The sequence below is a fragment of the Leptinotarsa decemlineata genome, unplaced genomic scaffold, assembly GCF_025532065.1.
Source record: "Leptinotarsa decemlineata unplaced genomic scaffold, Ldec_3_MD MMD2_P_RNA_scaffold_2, whole genome shotgun sequence".
NCBI classification, from domain to species: Eukaryota; Metazoa; Arthropoda; class Insecta; order Coleoptera; family Chrysomelidae; genus Leptinotarsa; species Leptinotarsa decemlineata.
In genome coordinates this window covers 4,834,350-4,857,389 of record NW_027412529.1, presented here as the reverse complement: position 1 = coordinate 4,857,389, position 23,040 = coordinate 4,834,350, and the positions used below count along the sequence as shown (strand labels likewise).

The window sequence follows — 23,040 nt, the reverse complement described above, 5'->3', positions numbered from 1 at the left end:
TTGATAGTGGATTTCTTATGCATCGTGTTGTATGGTAAAAAAATTATACATTCAATATTATCATTAACAAATGTATTAATTATTTATCAAACAATGTTGGTCAAAATACTGTTGTCATTTTTGATGGTCACTCCGATACCAGTAAAAATATCAAAGCGATGGAACAACTAAGACGAACCGGTGCCGTTTCTATGTCTTGTGAAGTGCACTTCAATGAATCGATGGAAGTTCCTATCAGTCAAAAAAAAAATTTATCTAATCGATTCAACAAAAGAAAATTAATTGAAATGCTTATTGAGAATTTTGAAAAAGTTGGTATTTCTACAAGATAATCACGTGATGATGCTGACGTCTTGATAGTTGAAACAGCAATTGAAAAATCTATAAATGATACTACAATTATCGTTGGCGAAGACATAGATCTATTGGTACTTCTCATAGTACGCACACAAATACTTGACCAACCTACATTAATTTTTTTTAAGAAACCTGGGAAAACAATGTTGAAACAAAAATATACTCGACTGAGAGCCTAAACAAATATCCACACTGCAAGAAAAATATTCTGTTTCTACATGCTATGACGGATGTGACACAACTTCAACACTTTTTGGGAAAGGAAAAATTAAAGTCATGAAGATGTTTGAAAAAAAATCCGATTTACACAATTCTGCAGAAATATTCCAACAAGAAAATTGCGCTCGAGATGCCCTTGTCAATGCTGGAATACATTTTCTACTAGCAATGTACGGTGCTCCAAAATCAGAAAATTCAATTGACAATTACCGATACTGCAGCTTTGCTAAACTAACAAGACAAAGCACAGCTGTGAAATTTCAGTTATTACCACCCACTTCTTCAGTAGCTCAACAGCATATTTATCGAGTCTATTATTAATTACAAATCTGGCTAGGAAAAGAAATTGATCCAGTGGGGTTGGGAGTTGAAAAATAATATATTACAATCAATAACAACTTTATTCCCACCAGCACCCGATGATCCCGATGATTGTACAAAAGTTTGTGGCGGCAAATGTGGATGTAAAAAATTGGATTGAGCTGTTCTAAAGCTTGTGGACATTGTCGTGGTCAATCATGCTTAAACGCAGAGTCCACTAGTGAAGAAAATGATGAAGATGTTGATTTAAATACAACAATAAGTCCACTCGATGTTTTGTCAGCAACTTTTGATGAAGTTGAAATCGAGGATATCGACGACGAATGAATATAAAAGAAAATTATACACAAACATTTTTTCCCTATTTTTCAATGTACAAATAGAAAATTATTGAGCATAAATTAAAAAAACCTTTTATTATAGTTCATGGATTATGCCTACGGGGGAAACCATGTAAAAAAAACGCGCCTTGCATTCTACCTCAAAGATGGTGCGGAAACGAGTGCTTCATCATAATGTAGTCGCTTTCTCAGCGCTCTAGTCCGAAAACGGTTGACTTTACAGAAAAATGCAATATACATTTTTTGTAGATAATCGCATGAGGAATAATTTTTATAATGACCTTTATTGACCTCCGAGCTATAGGTCGTGAGATATTCCCGAAAAACTGATTTTCGTGACCTTTCGACCCTTATAATTTTTTTAGCCGGCACGATATCAATGTTGATTTTTCACATCTTCATTAAAACGCCATAATGAAGGTGTATACCAAAATTCAGCTCAGTAAGAATTTTTCCGCAGATAAAACCTCAAATGACTGGACTATTATCCTTTGTGTTTTTTCCTAAGATATTTCTGTCTCTCGCTCCAGTCTTTTATTTTTTTTGCTTGATCTAGTCGAAGATTTTGACTACGACGGAGAAGAAGAAGAAAGTTTGTATCCTCCCGGATCGGACGAAATAAAAAACGGGCAATGGTTGGGGGTGACCGTGAAGTCACAGAAACCAGGAGGTATTGTCATGGTCTGCGCACACAGGTACATCCAGAGCCCGAACCTGGGCAAGTTCCATTACGGTCAAGGGCTCTGCTATCTGCTCGACAAGGATCTGTCCATCTACGAGAGTTTGCAGCTGTGCAAAGGGAGGCCGGTTGAAAAGTAAGTTAGATTATAATTTAGTTGATATATTCATTTATTTCAACATGTTTCGTACATCAATGTATAGGGTCTTCCAACAGGACTTCCGAATTTTGACAAGTGATAACGGCCATCTTGCGGAAGCTACATCTGTCAAACTAATTGACATCAATAGGTATTTTAAACGAATAAACGATGTAGATGATATCTCATAATATATAATAATAATGTTTGTTCAGATTCAAATCACAAAAAGAAATAACTAAAGTAATACATACAGTGTGTAAAAGCCAAATGGAATAAATTCATTATTTCGGTTACAGTATATATTTTAACAAAATCCAGAAACACGTCAAATTTCAATTATAATTTGACATACTTCAACGGAAAAATGCTACCCCTACCTTCAACCCCCGTCGAATGACAGGTACAACCCCCATAGGGACGCCAGGGTTGATACGTAATTCTACTCTTCTAATTGCTATACTCTTCTAATTCTCCTATAAATTACCTTGATGTTCCAAACATTGTTTGAATATCAACTAAACAATAAACCAAAAAATTTCGGTTACTGTACATAATTTTTAAAAATTCCGAAAAACGCAAATGTAAATTATAATTTGACATTATTCAACGTAAAAATGCCACCCCTACCTTCAACCCCTTCGAATGACAGGTACAATCCCCAATTTTATAAATGGGAAGTATAGGTTTGTGATATATCGTTTGACATGTATCTTCATTCTCTATTCAAAAATGTTATTGCTTTCAAGTTTATTGCAACAATTAAGATAAAATAAATTAAAATCATGTGGTGACCGAAATTCTATAAAATACACTCAAAACTTATTGAAATATACTCAAAACTTATTTCATGTTGAGATACTGATAATAAGAAAGTAACCAAAAACCAAAGCAATGTTTTTTTAGATGGTATCCTTTAAATAACTGTAAATGATTTCTGTGGCAACGTTAGTTTAAAACGCCTTGTCAATTTGTTTTGTATGTTATACCATTAGTTGTCAGTATTTTAATTTAGGTTTAAAGTTCGTTAACTTCAAGTCTGACAAATGGTTAGATTAACGGAAATGCATAAAATAACAGTTTTACAAATCATTGGTTACGGAGATAAAACCCGAACACAACAGGAAGTAGCTCGCCTATTTCATGAGAAATTTCCTAATTTACGCCCATATCTCAAGGAACGATAGGCAAAATAGAGAAGCAGTTTCGCGAGCTTGGTCACGAGGCAGATAAAAAAAACAGCTGCTAATGCAATGAGTAATGAACTCAAATTAGATGTGATGCTTGAGTTTGAGGAAAGCCCACATACATCGAGTAGACAGGCATCCACCACATTCAATTTTAGCCATACATCGATAGTAAACATATTAAAAGAAAATAATTATTTGGAACTACTCCAAAATGATGTCATTCCAAGTTTAGCAAATTCATATCCTGATCCAGGAAACCCTCAAGTTCCAGTGAATACGATATGGTTTCAGCAGGATGGAGCACCACTCCTTTACCAAGTTAATGTCTGGCAATACCTCGATACATTTCCCAATCGCTGGATAGGGAGGCGAGGATCGATTGAATGGCCAGCGCGATCACCTGATCTTTCATCATTAGATATCTTTTTATGGGGATATCTAAAGAGCATTGTGTACAAAACTAAACCTTCAGATTTGAATGACTTAAAAGCAGGAATAACGCTTGCGATTAGGTCGGTCACGCGTAATATGTTAAATAATGTTAGAAGACAGTTTTATTTGAGACTAGTTCTATGTTGCTGTATCGCTGCTGTTCCAATGTTTTGACAGAATCAGAATCAACGAACTTAGGCGTGCGCAGCGTTATAGAACAGTGCTTTCAAAAAATTGTTCTGCAGCGCCATCTAGCGGCGAGTTACAGAAATATTGATAGCCTAAAAACCTTCTATATGAAAAATTACTTATAGTTTTTGCACATCTACTTCGTTAACATCCATAGTTCTTTGTCGTATTCTTCATTTCAATACGTTTTGCATTAAATTTTAGTTTTTGAGTGTATTTTATCGAATTTCGGTAATCACATGATTTTAATTTATTATATCTTAAATGTTGCAATGAACTTGAAAGCGTTAACATTTTTGAATGGAGAATGAAGAGACCTTTCAAACGATATCTCACAAACCTATACTTCCCACTTAAAAAAAATGGGGGTTGTACTTGTCATTTGACGGGGATTGAAGGTAAGGGTAGCATTTTTCCGTTGAAGTATGTCAAATTATTATTTAAATTTGACATGTTTCGAGGTTTTTTTCAAATATGTACAATAACCGAAATAATAAATTTATTCTATTTGGCTTTTACACACTGTTTAACCACAGAAAGTCAAATAATAACATAAACTAATCAAACAGAGTGATGATATTTGTTTGAAGGTGATTGACAATGTTTCATGATGAATTTCACTAGTTCGGACTTCCATTGCCTACTATATAAAATGATTTGAAATCCCTGGAACAACTAAAAAAGAAGAATTGAGTATGAATAGCTGAAAATAACAATTATATTAACCAAAATAAACCTGAAATGAAATAATAGTGAAATAAAATACAAGTAAAAATAGAACAATTGAATAAATAAAAATAAAGAAAATAAAAATAAAAATAAGAAGTAGAGAGATTCCAAGTCACGTTAGTTCACGTTGTTCACTGTGAACTTTGTTCACTGTGAACTTTGTTCACTGTGTCACGTTAGTTCACTTTGTTCACTGTGAACTTTGTTCACTGTGACTTGGAATCTCTCCACTTTTTATTTTTATTTTCTTTTTTCATTTCTTTATTTTTATTTATTCAATTGTTCTATTTTTACTTGTATTTTATTTCAGGTTTATTTTGGTTAATATAATTGTAATTTTCAGCTATTCATACTCAATTCTTCTTTTTTAGTTGTTTCAGGGATTTCAAATCATTTTATATAGTAGACAACGGAAGTCCGAACTAGTGAAATTCAGAGTGAAGATAATTAAAAATTCAAGTTGTTCAAGAGAAACAAGTCAAAGTTAAGATATTGTCAGATGAATACATTTGAAACAATGAAATGGAGTGTGTATAAATAATATAATTGAAAAGGGAATCGAAAAATACATTGGCTTTAAAGGAATGCTTCAGTTTATTTTTGAGATGGTGTCAGGTAGTTTACTGTAGTGAGTTTGTTGAATTGTTCTGAGCTATGATAAATCTGTTGTTGTCATTTCAATGTCAGAGTTCAGATTTACAACTTTTCTATAAGAACTGATGAGAGTTGCAGCAAATCTAAATTTTTCTTTGGAAAAAGGCAGTAAAATAGATCATTGACATAAACAATAAAAAGAAGTAGACCCCAAACCGACCCTTGTGGGACTCCATGTTTTGTAGGTTTTGTGGTAGAAAATTCGTCACCAATCCAAAATAATTGCCTCGTATCCTATTGTAGAAATGAGTTTCGAAAAGTTTTAGCGAATATCTTAATATTCCAGTTTCTGGATCAATGAGTTATGACAAACACAATTGAAGGTCTCACTAAGATCTAGAAGAAGCATGATGGACGTTATTCGCAGTATGTGCCTGAGGGAGCAGATGTCTGTCAACCCCAGAAGAACTGTGATAATCCCCTTCATCAGGAGGAGAAAATTGGACGATCTAACGCCACTTTCCCTCAATAGTGAGGTCATTCATTTTGGAACGGAGGTGAAATATCTCATTGTCCTTGATAAAAAACTCACCTGGAACGCTCACTTGGAAAACGTTTTACACAAAGCCAGACGTGTCGAAAGAGTTGTAGAAAAACTTGGGGTTTAGGTCCCAAACAAATCAATTGGATTTATGTGATGATTGTCAAACCAATGATCACTTATGGTGCAATTGCCTGGTGGCCGAAGGCTTTACAGAAAACGGCCCAGGCAAAGCTCTCTGGCTTACAGAGATAGGCTTGTCTGACCATCAGTGGTGCCATCAGTACCACACCTTCAGCGGCCATGGAGATCCTTCTAGATCTACCTCCTCTATACATTTTTCTCTATACATTTCCAATTGCACAAATTATTTTAATGCCGAGTGCAACAGACTGTTGGTTGACACTGGAAGTCACAGCATTCTGGATATGACCTCTGACTTTATGCGTCCAACTGTCAACTACGAACTGCCTTATAAAGTACTGTTTCCGAGTAGAGGGGACTGGATCCTCCAGGAGATGGAAATATTAAGAGCAGATAGTTGTTGGTTCACAGATGGATCAAAAACACCTTCCGGTTCAGGTGCAGGTGTTTTCAGTCGCAGACCCAGGACAGAGATATCAACCTGTCTAGGAACCTAGGCAGGTTGATATCTCTGTAGTGGAAATTTACGCTATTGAATTGTGTGCGGAGAGATGAAAGAATCCAACCTTAAACACAAGTCAATAAAAATATTCTTGGATAGTCAAGCGGCGTTGGAAGCTCTTGGCTCCTACCGAGCAACGTATAAATTGGTAGCAAATTGACAAAAACGACTCTCCTCCATAGGAAGACTTAACAGATTATCTCTGCTGCTGCCGACTCCCTTACAGAACATTGGAACACAGAACCTGTGTGCTTTAGGCTTTGCCAAACAAAGATTAAACACCTGGATGGTAAGAAGATTTATGGACTTCTGGCAGAATCTTCTAGGATTGGATCCCTTCAAGGCGTTTATTCACCTTTCGAAGCTTGATACCAAATAGTTGTTGGACTACAGTAGGGATAAACTACGATGTCTAACATGCCTTCTTACCGATCACTGTCATTTGAATCATCATATGCAGAGACTCGGACTGTCGGAAGGCAGTGTGTGTCGTCTCTGTTTGGAAAATGATAAACAGCAGAGCTCATACTTTGTGCCTGCCCCGCTGGGGACCGAATCAGGTCTTTAGAGTTCGGCAGAACCGTACTCTTACCATCTGGCCTGAAAGACCACTCACCATACAAACTAATCGGTTTCGTTAACAAGCTGGGTTTATTTCGTCGAGTGTGGATAGGTGTGAGCCACAATAAACCCTTGCGGGTTGCGGTGGAGGATCGAATAGACCCACTCATTTTGGACCTAACCTAACCTAAGATCTAGAACACAGTGTAGTGTGTTTACCATTATCCGATCTTTCCACGTTAGTTTCACTACACAAAGATAGAAAATATTTTTTGAATGCTTCTTTAATTTGCTTCTTGTTACGAAAATCAATGATATTACTCTTTTTCACAAATTAATCTCATTTTATATTATACTATAGAGAAGTAGTCATAGAAAAATTATAGTATTCTACTTGCGAAAAATGGCCATTACTGTCTCGAATAAACTTTCATTTACTCCACATTCGAATACACTATTATTTGACGTATTTTCATATATTTCAGGCTTCATCAGCAGTTCGGATTCTGTCAACTGGGCACTAGCGTATCTTTTGTTGGGGATCAGTTCGCTCTGATGGGAGCTCCCGGACCTTACACGTGGAGAGGAACCGTTTTCGGCCAAGTCGTAGTCGGTGACTTTTTAACTAAAGACAAGACAATTTATCACGGACCCTTTGGAGATATCGACGAGATTGAAAAATATAGTTATTTGGGTAAGGGTTTATGATTTGTTACGTAAGGCTGAATTGGGTCATATTTCGAAATAAACTCTCCGTAATTAAAATGAATTATGGATGTCAAGTCGTAAATGTAATATAAACAAAACTGAAATCTCTATTCTGAATTCGAAATGAAAACATCCATAATAGTGGCAATACAATTATAAAGAACATTTTTCATTCGCTATACCGGGTGGCAACGAAATCATTCTACACGGTGTCATTCAGTTGTTCATGATGTAAGAAATTTGATAATCGAAGCCGATATTTTTAATGATAAACCACTTGACAATCTATGTCTATAACAGAACGTCGTATATTTTTTCTAACCATTTGATCGGATATGAAATTCTATTTTCAACGGTATAACAGGCCGTTATTCAAAATGGCCGCGTAGTTTCGCTACACGGTAGCTTCATCAGTTGCTGGTCACACCATTAACCAGTAGCTTGGGCTGAAAACGTCATAGGCTAACATTGAAAAAAAAAAATTGGTGAAATTTTATTTTATTATTTTATATAGTTGCCCTCGAGGACGATTCAATGATTATAGCGATCATACCATTTTAAAGAACGATTTGTCTTTAGCCTCAAAATAGGTCTCAGTTTCGACTACCGGAGCTAAATTTCTTTCCAGCGAGCATTCTCATACATACAATTTTGCCATGGTTTTCATTGATTTGTGACACGATGCATTGTTTTGATTAAACAGCACTTTGTTTTCCTTCATATGGGGCCGTTTTTCCGCGATTTCGCCCTTCAAACGCTCCAATAACGCTATGTAATAATCGCTATTGATTATTCTTCCACAGTAGAATAATACAACCAGTAGGCTCTCTTATCACGTGATCCGCCCGAGTTGCCGGGGACCTTCAACCGCTCTTAGGATGAGATTCTCATCCAACGCGTTCAGTGCTGTAGTATCGAAGGATTCGACGGTGACACGGGCATCGGATTAGTTACAATAGACGGTCGAAAATTGATATTGTGTTTTGTTTATTCGCTGTTGTTATTATAGTTTTTAGTTTTTGTAGTTGGTTATTGTTGTTTGTTTTATTATTGAGCGAATAGTAAATGAGAGATGTAAAAAATAAATTATACGAGTAAAAGAAGTCAGGAAATGTTTGCTGCTTCAATGATTGCAAAAACAAGGCCTACAATTATAGTGAGAAATTTTATAGATTCCCGAAAGATCCCGAAAGGTAAGTAAGTACCTAATAAGTTGTTCAATCTGTATGGCTGGAAGCATGCTGCAGACTTGATTTGCTTAACAAAATTGGAAACACTGTACAATCGTTATCAAAGTCAAGTACTGATATAGATATGATAATGTTGTTTATAATGATTATGTTATTAAACAATTATAAACAATACCTTTTACTGTTTTGCCATTTTCAATTTTGGGAACCTCTGGGACAGACTTCACACCATTATTAGATTTAGCCATCCCTTCTACTTCAACGTCATCCCCAAAATCTTGTTTTTTGTTATTTCACATGAGTACTTATTTGCAGCACATTATATTATATGTATCAGCATTATAGAAAAAAAATATTCAAGACAAGAGAGAAAGAAAATGAAACAAAAAGAAAATACACATTCAAAACTTCGGTGAACATTTTTTTAAATGGTCAATGTCCGGATTTTTTGCTCGGGTTGGCCGGACGGCAATATCAACACATGTGTGGACCGCATGTTTCAAGGGTTGGGCTGTTGAAAAGCCGGTGACATCGCCGTAGGGAATAAGTAACTTACCAAAAAATCTTCTATAATATCTTTAAATTTCTTTTTTTATATGAGCGCACGCCTATGTGAAAAGAACGAAATTGGCTCCGCACTTCGTTTCAAGGTCACCGAGAATATATGGATAAAAGTTGTGGGAGTTCACTTACTGGTTGATTATTTTTACTGTGGTTTTTCTCTTTTCAAGATAGTCGATGAATATCATACCATGCGCATCCCAAAACACTAATACCATAATCTTCCCAGCCGACTGTTGCCTCTTTGCACGCTTTAGAGTCGGTTCACCACGTGAGGTCTACTCAGATGACGATCGTTTTGATTCTGGTGCGAAATTTCACACATCCAAATTTTCATGCACGATATTGTGACAAATTAATGAATTAACTGTCTTAAACAAATTTACTTCCAACAATATTTCAATAATCACAAACTAATTTATTTACAACACTTAGCAACTAACGCCTAATTTATTTCCACCATTAGAATTTCTTGTTTAGCCGCTCGATTCACTTTCCAAACTGCCCTCTTGGGTCGGGAAGATGGGCTTATATCGGTAAAGGTCTTTTCGAGAATTCTGTAGGCGGTTCGGTACTCGTCTAGAATTTTACCGGCAGTTCCAGACTGCATTCTTTCGAGGTGCTGTGTTTGTTCGACTAGTTGGCTGGCGTATCAATTCAACCGATCAGGGGCGGCTTCAGATTCGTTACAATATGTCCAACAAGTTCCTTTGATATCTTCAGAGCCTCAGCCGTCTGGATCAACTCCACTTTGCGGTTATCCAGAAATGTTTGTGGACTTTTTTGGTTTTTCATCACAACAACCTCTTTGGGGCGTCCACTGCGTGGACGGTGTTGATTTCACCCCGTTCAAACTCAGCAAACCACTTCTCAGCGGTTGATTTCCTGGTGGAAAGTCCGACTGATGTTTATCAAGCCAAGCTTTGGCTTCAACAGTATTTATTTCTCCGAAAAGCAATGCTTTATTAACACACGAAATTCATTTTTATAAGTTTTCTTCGAACTAACTAAAGTTGCTTGACTCAGAATGTTCTATCCCACAAACTAATAGTCCGACAGCTGTGACATTTGTACTCGTGTCTTTTGAAGGTTAGGGTTAACTGAAAATCATATGGATTCAATACTAGTAGCACCACCTGTGAGTTACCATACGAACTTTTCATCCCATTCAATAGTTGAAAATGAAATTTATTGTGAAAATCTATAATTATTATCATTGATAATATTTCCTTCCATTCGATTTTTATGAGTTTGAGATTGAAAGATGTTGAATTGTTTGAAGTATTCTGAAAACAAGTTACTGAAAACTTTTAAAATTGATATCATGGAAGTCGAGTATAAGTATTATAATGAGTCCGAAATGTATAGGGTATATTTTTTAGGAATGAGTGTCGCTGGCGGACACTTCTTTGACAAATCAGAGTACACGTATATTTCGGGAGCCCCAAGAGCAGAAATGAAGGGAAAGGTGTACTTTTTTACAAAGTACAACAACGAAGAATTCAATATTTCTTTGATTATCACTGGTGAACAGTTTGCATCCAGTTTTGGGTATGAGGTACTTGCTGTGGATGTTAATAATGATGGGTAAGTTGTTGCACTTGGTTTTCAGTGAAAATTTTTCACTTTAAGTAACTGTTATAAGGTAAAAATAAGGCCCCTGAAGGCGGTAGTATAGTTCAAGTAAACGATATAGTGCAAGCTACCTTCCAACAACTCCCCTTTAATAATATTGTTAGGGAGCTAATTAATTTCTTTATTCAATAATCATTTCTGATTATATAAGAATCACAATAACTATATAACATCCAAATTTGGGATTAATGTGTTTTCAAACCATTCCTTGAAAATATTATCTTCCACGTTCTTATGATAGTCAACACTGCAGTCCTCAAGTTTTTTTCCACATAATTTCAAAGAATTCGGAATCCATCTTTTACATTTTACATCCTCCGCAATGCACAATTATTAGTCGCGGTCCTTTGTTTGCAGGTACGTTAGGCGTACACATTCTCGAACCATCAGTCCATCTTTTCGTAACGTGAATGTCATACCAAGTTTCGTCCAAATAGAAAATTTGCCGTTGTTCTTGTCTGTATATAGTTATTTGTTCTAAGTATTTGTTACGCAATTCCACTATTCTTCTGCTTTCCATAACTGCTTGGTGTTTGTTTATTATTTTAAATCTAAATTCTAGTTTCTATATCCAATTCTGAAGAGTTTTGTCACAGCAGCCCACGTTATGGCCGGAGGTATTCAATTTTTTTCTTATGATTTCAGTTGTAGGAATCTCATTGCTTTTGTAACAGTCGTATATATTGTTCTTTTCAATGATTTTATCAGAGGAACATCTAAAGATTTTGATAATCCTGTATTATCTATCTCTTTTTCGCATTGTTCATCATCGCTATTGGAATCACTGCACTGGAAAGAAGTCTGCGTTGGTATCACACTCGTTATTACTATAAATACTTGTCCAAGGACGCCACATTTTAAACAGATAACAAAAATTTTAAGTATTAATTATAACTGCACCAATATCGAATTTCAACACTCAAATCGCGATCAGTTCCTGAACTGAACACGACGGCGATAACCATCCACGCATTCCCGATTTAAAAATTATCCAATACAAGTCTACAGTCCACGTGGACTAGCTCGCTGCCGGTTCATTGCTATGTATTGCTTTTTTAGGCCTTTGAGAGTGTCGCCAACTTGAAGTATGCACAATACCGTTTACTTTGACTGTACCTACCATCAGAATTCATGTTTGATAAGATTTCTCACTTTGGTTTGTATTACAGCTACGACGATCTGTTGGTAGGCGCTCCGTTCTACTACGGAGAAAACAAGGGAGGCGCCGTTTATATTTATTATAATATGAAGAATTGCGTGCAGGAGAACTGCACATGGAACAAAGTCCTCCACGGTACGCAGCAATCCCGATTCGGATTTTCGATGACATCCCTAGGAGACATCAATAAGGACGGATACAACGACGTTGCTATTGGAGCGCCTTACGATAACGAACGGGGCGCCGTTTACATATACTTGGGTTCTCAAAACGGCCTCAACGAAGAACCATCGCAGGTTAGTGCTCAGTCAGCAAATCATGACTATTATTATTATCATTATCATATCAGTGTACGAGGTCTGTTCAAAAAATTAGGTAAATAATCATTTTTCTCAAAAAATATTAGTTATTTATATAATACACTTGGGCCAGCTTTTTTTCCGATCCTCCAAGCAATTATCAATTACAATAATCCAACTCAACTATATTTCACTTTGAATACAATAAACACTTCTACTAAAACTTCAATTATTATTCGAATGTCTATCGCCTTACTAGATCACGTCGCGTACCGCACTGTAACTTCCACTTGACTGTGTCGATATGCTCGCGGCTAGCGTTTATATATCACGAATACGGTAGAAAATTTCGCCGAAATTCCATCGAAATTGTTAGCATTATTCTGGCTGCTTTTAGAGCAGCAGCGAAAATCGACCATTCGCGCGCTCTTAGCTACGTCACAATTGGTTTATGGCTACCAGTGGCGGCCGGCGTTATTTTCATTAGGGCATGATTTACAACAGTATGTTGTGGGAGAGATAAATGTTTCGAGATTTTATTTCAAAATATTTATTTCTTTATAGGTATTTATCTCTGCTCGATAGTCTTCAGACTTGTCTTGATTTCCGTCATAAGTTTTCCGATGGTGAGAAGGATTCTCCCACAATAAATAGTATTGTATTTCTTGGATTTCATATATAATTGCTTTTTTATAATAGTCATTGTAGCTCTATTGAAATTGTCAAGTAGTATCTCTCTCACGTACAAGCAATCACTTGCTTCTATGAGTATATATGTTTATTTTATTGTATTTATGCGATATTCAATTGCCTATTGTGAATTGTTTGTTGAATAAACGTATTATTAACATTAGCAAATAAATAAGATATATATCGCATAGTATTATGTATTTCCCAGACGATCTTGAGAAACAAAATACATTTTAGAATAAAATTGTTTTAGGTGATCAGGATATCAACTCTCAAAACTTTCGGTTACTCTTTGAGTGGAGGAATGGACATGGATAATAACGGATATCCAGATTTGGCTGTCGGAGCATTCGAATCGGAGAAGGTTTTGTTATTCAAAGCGAGACCTATAATCGATATAAAAATCGAAATAAAAAGCAACGAGTTGAAAAATATAAACGCTTCCAGAAAAGCATGCTCTGTGGGCCAGAGTAACTACACTTGGTAAGGAAATTGTATTCCATTCAGTGGTTTAGCTGTTTACATATGTTTTTTTCCAGTTTTTCCTTCCAGTGTTGCTTTTCCATAGTAGGTAAACTGAAAAAGACTGATAAGTTCCACGTGATCTATAATATAGCCGAAGAAAAAAAATTCATCAACCGCATTTGGTTATTGGACGAAATGCATGAAAACAAACACTATTCAGCCAGGAGCAAAACGATTTCAGTCAGTAGTTACTCAAAACAGTATTGTCAGAAAGAAGTAGCCTACCTCAAAGAGACCGTCAGTGATATTTTATCGCCGATTAAGGTACAGAATGATTTGTCGAGCTAGATTTTCTTCTGAGCGATATTTTATTTGAGTTCTTCTTCGTTTCAGTTTCGAGTGAATTACACTTTGGAGAATAATACATTTCACAGTGCTATTTTGAATAAAACGTCTGTCAAACTTTTCGAGGCAACATTTCAGAAGGAGTGTGGCGACGACGATATTTGCGAAAGTTATCTCACTCTCAAGGCAGGAACTAATTTGGAAAGTGAGTTGTTATAGATTTTCAAGTGAAGAGTTCCATATCTTGTTGTCATGTTTGATATGCTTGATTTCTTTCTTGAGTATCTCCCTCATCATGGTGATGGTTATTGTTCGAACCTCTCTTCAGTATAACTAACATTAATAATAATAGTGTTAATAATAATAATGATAGGTCTTCATTTCACAGATTACAATACAAATGAAAAAATAATCACAGTAGACAAAAAAATACTTTGAACTGTTATATTCTAGACCATAAACAGCTGATTATACTGTATTATTCTCAAGCCGAGTCCTGTCTTTGGTATGATATTTCTCTCTGGGGAGTATCCTCCTCATGCAAAGATGTTTTGTCGCCCACAAAAAGATTATACGACGTAGAGGTCTCAAAAATTGCAAGCTCTAAAAGCCTTTTCAAAATTTTCAACATACCAACATTACTTTACTGAAATGAATAAACACTTTTGTCTAATTTCCACTAGTTAATTTCATTTATACGACCAGTTTTGAGTTTAACCTCATCATCAAGTATAAAACTAAAATGTGAAATTTGAAAACTCGGTTATATCGGGAGTTTTTAGGTAAGATAGAAGGACAGGTTGTTGAACGAACCAGGGTGCCAACTATAAAATTCAACACTGAATATTATAGGGGTTGTCAAACTTATGAATTCAAGAGTGACCTACATAAATCGAGTTGCTCGTTTAGGGGTATATGTTTCAGGTTTTTAATTGATTTGTTAATTTCCATGGCTTCCAATGAATTAATTTTTTCCCTTTATTACATATGAGTAGGATTTTGGGGTTATCTTTACTTAGCTGGTATTTTGATTCTTGAAAATTTTCATACATTGTAGATTTTTTTTCCAAACAGACGTCAAAATTTCTATTGGTTTGGCCTGTATATACTGTCAAGCATTCGCCACATTATATATTCGCCACTATATATACCTGATTTTTTCATTCTATCTCGTTTGGGTTTTGCATTGAACAGAATTGTGCCTAAATTATTATTACTTATGAAAGGTTGTTATTTTGTATTTAAAAAAGTAATTTTGAGTATTTTCTGAAAGTTTATCAGAGTAGTTGTTGCTACTATACTTACATATATTGTGTTCTCTGCAGTTTGGGTATAATTTACTTATAAGTGTTTTATGAGTTTTACTTCATATTATCTTTTCTATTAGAGAACTCTGACTGTTTACTGCAATTTGCTTAATTATTTTCAGTTTATCTTGGAAATTCAGGTAAAACTCGTAAAACACTTAAAAGTAAATTATACCCAAACTGCAGAGAACACAGTGTGTCTCCTTTATCGTTGATAAATTGACTCGAAGTCTGCGTTCCTGAGATCTTCATGAAAGAGGTCATTGGAAAAACTTCTGAAATCTCGTAGCAAACGGGTCTAGTCCAAATTTTTTGAAAATTTAGAGTACCTACTTGAAGCATTCTTCAGTTAGTTTCTTGGTTTTGAGTTCATATTGTAGGATGATGAATATACTAAGAGATTCAAAAAGTTTGCTACTTTTGATGGTCTAAACGATTTTTACAGTTGTGATTTTTACAGTCAGTTTGAATATCATCAAAACGTCCCCAATTTGCTGTTTCAGGCGATGGCTTGGGTAATTACAAAGTGAAGAGCATTAACGAAGTTTTCGATGTTGAAGCAAATATAACGAATAGTAAAGATTCTGCCTACGAAGCCAAACTATTTGTCGTCCATCCCAAAGCTTTGAGCTATGTTTCGCTAAAATCAGATAAAAATGTTCCGGTAAGGATTGATTTGGCAGCTTCTAATCTTCAATATTGGTTATAATCTCAGTGATTCTTTCAGGGTCACGTCAAATGTGTGTTCCACAATGAAACGTTGGTTAGTTGTGATATTGGTAATCCATTTAAAGAAGGTAGCAAATTGAACCTGAGACTGAAATTCGAAATTAGGAAAGACACCAAAGATCAGGAGTTGAAGATAGACATGTTCGTGAATTCGACTTCGATAGAACTTTCAAAAGAAACCTCTCAGACGATCAATGTGATATTACGGAAAGTGGCAAAATTCCAGATCAGAGGGTGAGTTAAGTCTAGAGATCTTGAACATAATTATTGAAACTGTTTTGGGAAATATTAATGTCACGTTCGGTTTTCTAAGGTCCAAGTTTACATATAATTTTCAAATTTGAGTTTTTTATGAGATTATAATAGTGTAAATCCTAATCAAAAAACATTTTCCACGGAAACTGACTAAACTTGTTTCAAGTTAGGAATGGAGTTTTTTCAAATATGTGAATAAACTATTTGAACTGTTTAAAATAAACTCAACATTTTCGAGATATAACCTTCATCCTCACAGTCAATGCACATACCACTGATGATGTATGCCGCAGTACCAGACGAAACGTTTGGTACTTCAGGTTCCCATATTGTTTTTTGTTTTTATTTATTTTTTTATAAACCTTCTTGTATAGTGTTTTGAAGTGCTACATTCATTTATTTATTTGCAACTTATATACTTCTCATAAAAGATAAAAGCCGCATTAAGATCTGCGCCTGGAGCTTCGCAATGGTTTTTTATTTATTCATTCATTTATTACCCAAACAGGCTTGGATAAATAAGGTGAATTACAAATATTTACATAAAAATATTGTCTATATTATACCTACTACCTATTAATCAATGCCCAGAATTGTAGGAGATGAACTGAGTTCAAAATTGTGGAGATGTGGAAAGTCAGCCTCAAATACTTGTATTCGATATGCAGTCTAAACCATTCTTGTGATAGAGCGCTGGGGGTGAGGTCCAGTCTTATTCAAAGTGTTGAAATTATTAGCTAATTTGAGGATGAAAACCAGTGGTCCCCTTTCTGGATTCCCTATTCCTGATATATTGAAAATGAGTATAGAACGTGTACGACGAGGAGGAACGTTGAATGGAATCACATTGAGAATTTCTGAAGAGTTAATTTTAGTATTTATTATTTTGTGTAGATATATCATACAGTTCAAGTTCTTTCGTTGTTCCAAAGATAATATTTTGAATTCCGAAGAATCTGAAGCCGCCCCTGACCGATATGCCGGCCGACTCAGCGAACAAACACATGACATCACTGCGAAAGAATGCAGTCGGGAATCGCCGCTAAAATTGTAGGACCTAACCGACTACAGATTTCTATAAAGGACCGTTACCGATATAAGCACGTCTTCCCGACCAAAGAGGGCAGTTCAGAAAGTGAATCGAGCGGCTAAACAAGAAATTGAAATAGTGGAAATGAATTAAGCGTTAGTTGCTAAGTGTTGTAAATAAATTAGTTTGTGATTAGTGAAATATTGTTGTTTAAGGCAGTTAATTCATTAATTTGTTACATTATTATAGTCAGGCCACACACACATGATGCTGTTTCAACTATAAATGTTTTAGTAATTCATTCTGAACCTTTTCCAATTCATATAGATACGTTTTATACTCCCTGGACCAAATAGTAGAAGCAAATTCTAGTTTAGGCCATACTAAAGACTAATATAGTAGCTTAATGTAGCATGATGCCCGCCAGATCACAAAACCCAGAATTATATTGGCAGATTTGATATTTTTTTGATATGACTAGAAAATGAGAATTGAGAATTATAAGTTCCTCCAAGATCTTTTACTTCTGTTTAATTTTCTAGGACCTCTCCATTCATTTAATACGCAAAACTAATTGGTTCTTTCAGACGAGTTATTGAGAGCACCGGCATTGCGTCCATTATACGAGGTGTAAACGAAAAGTAATCGACTTGCGTTCATATGTGCACAAGACAGATGAGGAATGGTACAGGGTGTTTAAAAATGGCCGCACATCCGTTGACAGTGACCCTTCTTTGAATCATGGGTGCATGGCTACAATCCTGAAAGTAAACAACAATCTTCACAGTGGAAGCATCCAGTCAAACAACCACCGGATTTTTAGGCCAAATATTACGTTGAAGTTGTTACTGCTTGATGCAGTGAGAAGAAAACAGCCACGTCTTTGGTGAAGCGATGAATGGCTTCTTCACCATGATAACGCGACATCGCATCCATCTAACCTTGTGCAGCAATTGTTGGCGAAACACAAGATTATACAGCTTCGCCAGCCTTCGTACAGTCCCGACATAGCTACCTGCGACTTTCCGATGTTTCCGAAGTTGAAAATGCCAATCAAAGAAAAGCGTTTTCAAGAAAATCAATACGATTCAGAGTAATGCGACGCGCGAGCTGAAGGCCACCGATGAGAGCGTGTGATTCATTTAAATGGGGACTACTTCGAAGGATGCCACGGCCCTATGACGAGGCCCAATGCAGAAAGCTGGTTAGATACGTTTCGGATGCGCGTCATATGTGCTACTGAATGTTAACAAAATATGCTAAAGTCAATTTTACATTTATACTGGTCACTGGTCTAATACAAAAAAAAAACTTTAACTTCGGAAATGTATGGTTTGAAATAATTATTAAATAGGCATGATCCTGAGAAATAAATGGTGAACAAATGGTTTTTTCCTTCACCGATTTTTCTTGGGAAATTTCACTTTTTTCTCATTTACAGCAAAGCAACCTCTAATTTATTCTACGGCGGTAAAATCATGGGAGAATCGAGCATAAACTATTTGGAAGACATAGGCGCCAGAGTTATCCATAAATATCAGATCGATAATAATGGGCATTGGGATATGTTCGATGTGAAAGTAAACATCGAGTGGCCTTTGCAGGTTTCTCCAGGTCCTGGTGAAGGTAATAGACCAGGAAAGTGGCTACTATATCTGGAAAGTGCCATGGTTCACGGTGAGTTTTTTAGAATATCGTATTGTGTAAATTTGTAATGAGTGTTTAAAATGAGAAATGAAACTTTCTATGTTTTTACCACTTTTATTTTTCTATTGTATTAGTTTGAAAGTGTCCATATTGGACAAAACTGAAGTACGATAGTTACAAATAAAAGTAGTACAACAAGAGAAAGTTTCATTTCACGATGGTCTCCTACAACGTAGTAACGGCTACATCAATCAATTTTGTGATTAAAATGCTGATGAAATATTAGGATGGATATTTGGTAATTTTTTTTCTATAGTTAATGAAAGCACGAAATGGATGTTAGTTGACATACAGCTCAAAACACATTATTTTTAACTAGTGACCTAATTCGGCTTCACACGGGTGGCAGAACATTCATTTTTTTTCTGTGTGTCACACCAGAAGGTCCCTGTTAAAACCTGAAGGGTGTGTTTTTGAAGATATAAAAGCTGGAAGTTTAACTCCCTAGAACAGTCCAGAGCATTCCACAACATCAAGGAATATTCTAGATTGTGGTGAAATGTTCAGGAATGATCTAGAACAGAGGTCTCCAAACTACGGCCCGCGGGTCAAATCCGGCCCGCCAGTGTCATCAATCCGGCCCGCAACAGCCAATGATTTACTGTCATCAATCTGGCCCGCAACAGCCAATGATTACCTAATTGTTGTTACTATTGCTGTGATAAGTTGAAGAAGAAAACACAGAATGATAATTACTCGGTTTTATTTACTTGCAAGGTAAAACTTAACGACAGAAATGATGACAAAGAAAACTTAACTTATGTATCTAAGTTTAAGCATATTAATAACTAACAAATAATTGAAATGAATCACAGTAAAACAAAAACACTAATGAGATTCATGTAATTGTAATTTTCCACCGACAATACTTTGTAGTTATGGATCAATTTTACTTGTACCAATTATCAAAAGAGATTTAAGATGCTCATCGGTTAATTGAGATCTGTAAACATTATTTGTGTACTTCATCTTGGAAAACGTTTTCTCACACAAGTAAGTAGTACCAAAAACAAAAAACAACCCACGAGCAAATTTATGCAAATTATCAAATTTTTCCAGTGGAAGACTCTTATAAAATTCGAACAAAGATGATGTTGTTAAGCATATCACTGCACCATAAATCAATAATTTCCATTAGGACTTCCGGAAACAGGGTTTCAATGTCAGAATCAAAAGGATTTTGAAAAAGCTTAATTTCATTTGCAATGACATCAAAATCTGAAAAACGAGTATCAACATTTATCTTCAAAGCACTCAAAGTTTCGATTGCAAAACTGACGGGAAATTCAGTCTCTGTAGTGTGGCTGAAAATTTCACATGTTTCAAAATATGCGAAACATTTTTTACGTAATTGCGATTGAAATAGTATTATTTTCTGCCTGAAGGATTTGATATTGGTGTATAAATCAGGGAGAAGCTGATTTTCTCCTTGCAATCTCAAATTCAGTTCGTTCATATGATTTGTCAAATCGACATAGAAGGCTAACTTCCACATCCATTCACTATTTTCTAAATAGGCAAAAGGGCGCTGCTTCTCATTTAAAAAAATTTCGATCTCTGCTCGAAGTTCAAAAAAGCGCTTAAGGACTTTTCCGCAACTAAGCCAGCGTACGGCAGTATGATATGGTAAATCATTTTCTCCAATCTGTTGAATAAACTCGCGGAATTATCGGTGATCCAGCCCAGTGGATCTGATGAAGTTAACAACTGATATGACTGGTTTTAGAACTTCAGACATATCCAAACATTATCCGCACAAGGACTGTTGATGAATGATACAATGTAAGACTAATGGTTTTGAACCACCATCATTTTCTACAGCCTTTGACACAAGTGCAACCACTCCTTTATTTTTACCATACATATTTTTGCCTCCATCAGTTGTTAAAGATTTCAAATTTCTCCATCAAAGGTTCTTTTTATTAATGGCATTTTCAACTCCCTCAAAAATATCTGCCCCGGTTGTCGTGCCGTGAATACTATCAATATCAAGAAGTTCTTCATACACTTCATAGCTTTTATCTACTCCGCGAATGAAAATCAACACCTGAGCAGTATCTGACACATCCGTTGACTTATCCAATGCTAGAGAAAACCACTCATGATGTCCATTTTTGTCAGACAGTTGAGATGATATATTTTCTGCGATGTCTTGCACCCTCCGAGCCACGGTGTTTGCTGACAAACTGACACTTTTAAATAAATTTACCTTTTCGGGGCATATTTTTTCGGCTACTGCAATCAAGCATTCTTTTATCATTTCTCCATCGGTGAATGGTTTGCCACGTTTTCCGATTTCAAGAGCCACACGAAAGCTGGCGCGAGTTGCAGACTCTTGTTCAGTATTCGCTTTGGTAAACAAAGATTGCTGCGATTTGAGTCCGCGTTTCAAAGCTTCAAATTTTTCCTTCCGCAAACTTCCTGTATACTTGGAGTAACTTTGAAGATGTTTCGATTCATAGTGTCGTTTAATTTTATAGTCTTTGAGAACAGCTATGGTTTCATTACAAATTAAACATAGCACCTTATTACTGGACTCAATCACAAAATACTGAAAGTTCCATTTTATTGGAATGTTCTGCATTCACTGTCGATTTTTCGCTTCTTTTCCATACTAACAAATCACACATACTTTATTTCACAATAGAGTTTCGCTTCTTTCGCCTTTCCTACGCAGACTAACTCGCAGTTGCGCCGCTAGCCTTTTTATATGCAATTATTACTGCCATCTCGAGGTTATCGGAATACACTAGCTAGAACCAGAACTTTCTCGAACCAACGCGATAATTCCAAATGTTCAATTACGCCTAATGCCACCTAGCGGGTAGCTGAAAAAGATGGTACATAGTACCAGTACTCGCCACTAGATGTCGTTAAGTGTCACAATACACAATAATAATTGAAATGCAAAAAAAGCGTAAGTATGCTTAGGTCACGCACTTTGCGAATATCCTTGTCTAGAAACATAGTTAAGGGTAACTTTTTCCTGAAAGTTTTAAGAGAATCCATGTTATTTATATCTTGAGGAAGTTTATTATACATTTTGACACTGACGTAAATTATTGAGTCTTTGATCAGTGTGGATTTAGGGATGATTAATGATAAATTCATTGCATTCTGTGCAGTACGATTGTTATTTCCATATAAAGATTTATTCTTGTAAATGAGACATGTAGCTTCTAAAACGTAGATTGAGGTTAGTGTCAGTATTCCGTGTTTCAGGAAAAGAGGTTTGCAGGAATTCAACCTATTTACTTGGCACAAATACCGCACCGCTCGCTTTTGCTGCAAAAATACACTCTCAAAGAGTTCATTACTACACGAACCCCAGAACTGGATTACATGCCTCAAGTTTGACTGAATGAGAGTAAAATATACATTTTTTGCCGCAGCGTAACCTAACTCTTTAGCAATAAATTATTGGATGTAGCCGTTACTATGTGGTAGGAAATCATAATGAAGAAAAGACCTGAAGGCAAAACAGCCGGATGATAATTTTTTGTTTAGCATGTTAATATGATTTCTGAATTTCAATTTGGTATCTATGTTAAGTCCCAAGAATTCTATATTGTCAGATTATATAGAGTCAGCACCTAATTCTATATTCGGAAGAAGACATTTAAATGTGAGAAATATTGTTTTATTGAAATTTAAACATAGAAAATTTGCATCGCACCACTACTTGATTTTTTGTGGGTCTCTTGTAACCTTTTTTCGAAGCAAATTCATATCTTCAGAGTGCCATGGAGTTGAATCGGATGCTCTACCGGTATCAAAGGAAGTGCCACAAAAATCTATCCTTGGGCCCTAGCTTTTTAGCTTTTTACTGTTTGTAAAAAAATGCAATATACATCGCTATGCAGATGACACGCAGTTATATTTTTCTTTTTCGTTTTGTGATTCTACATCTGCTCAGTCATAATTAATAACGATCTTCAAGCCATCTTTGACATTTCTACAGCCTATAATCTCAAGTTCAATTCTAATAAATCTGCAATAATGAAGTTTGAACCCAAGAATAC

General features: G+C 35.7%; 1 protein-coding gene across 4 annotated transcripts in view; it reads left to right on the top strand.

Moving 5' to 3' along the window:
• LOC111517437 (multiple edematous wings) overlaps positions 1 to 23,040 on the top strand; it is a 91,657-nt gene that overhangs the window by 58,870 nt on the left and 9,747 nt on the right. For all 4 annotated transcript variants that reach the window (XM_023173600.2, XM_023173601.2, XM_074182042.1 and 1 more), the window contains 10 exons: positions 1,795 to 2,053; positions 7,424 to 7,632; positions 10,780 to 10,984; positions 12,202 to 12,487; positions 13,434 to 13,663; positions 13,720 to 13,969; positions 14,039 to 14,195; positions 15,801 to 15,961; positions 16,025 to 16,260; positions 18,753 to 18,988. In XM_023173600.2, the coding sequence (XP_023029368.2) occupies positions 1,795 to 2,053; positions 7,424 to 7,632; positions 10,780 to 10,984; positions 12,202 to 12,487; positions 13,434 to 13,663; positions 13,720 to 13,969; positions 14,039 to 14,195; positions 15,801 to 15,961; positions 16,025 to 16,260; positions 18,753 to 18,988 (2,229 nt within the window). The remainder of the gene's footprint in view (positions 1 to 1,794; positions 2,054 to 7,423; positions 7,633 to 10,779; positions 10,985 to 12,201; positions 12,488 to 13,433; positions 13,664 to 13,719; positions 13,970 to 14,038; positions 14,196 to 15,800; positions 15,962 to 16,024; positions 16,261 to 18,752; positions 18,989 to 23,040) is intronic.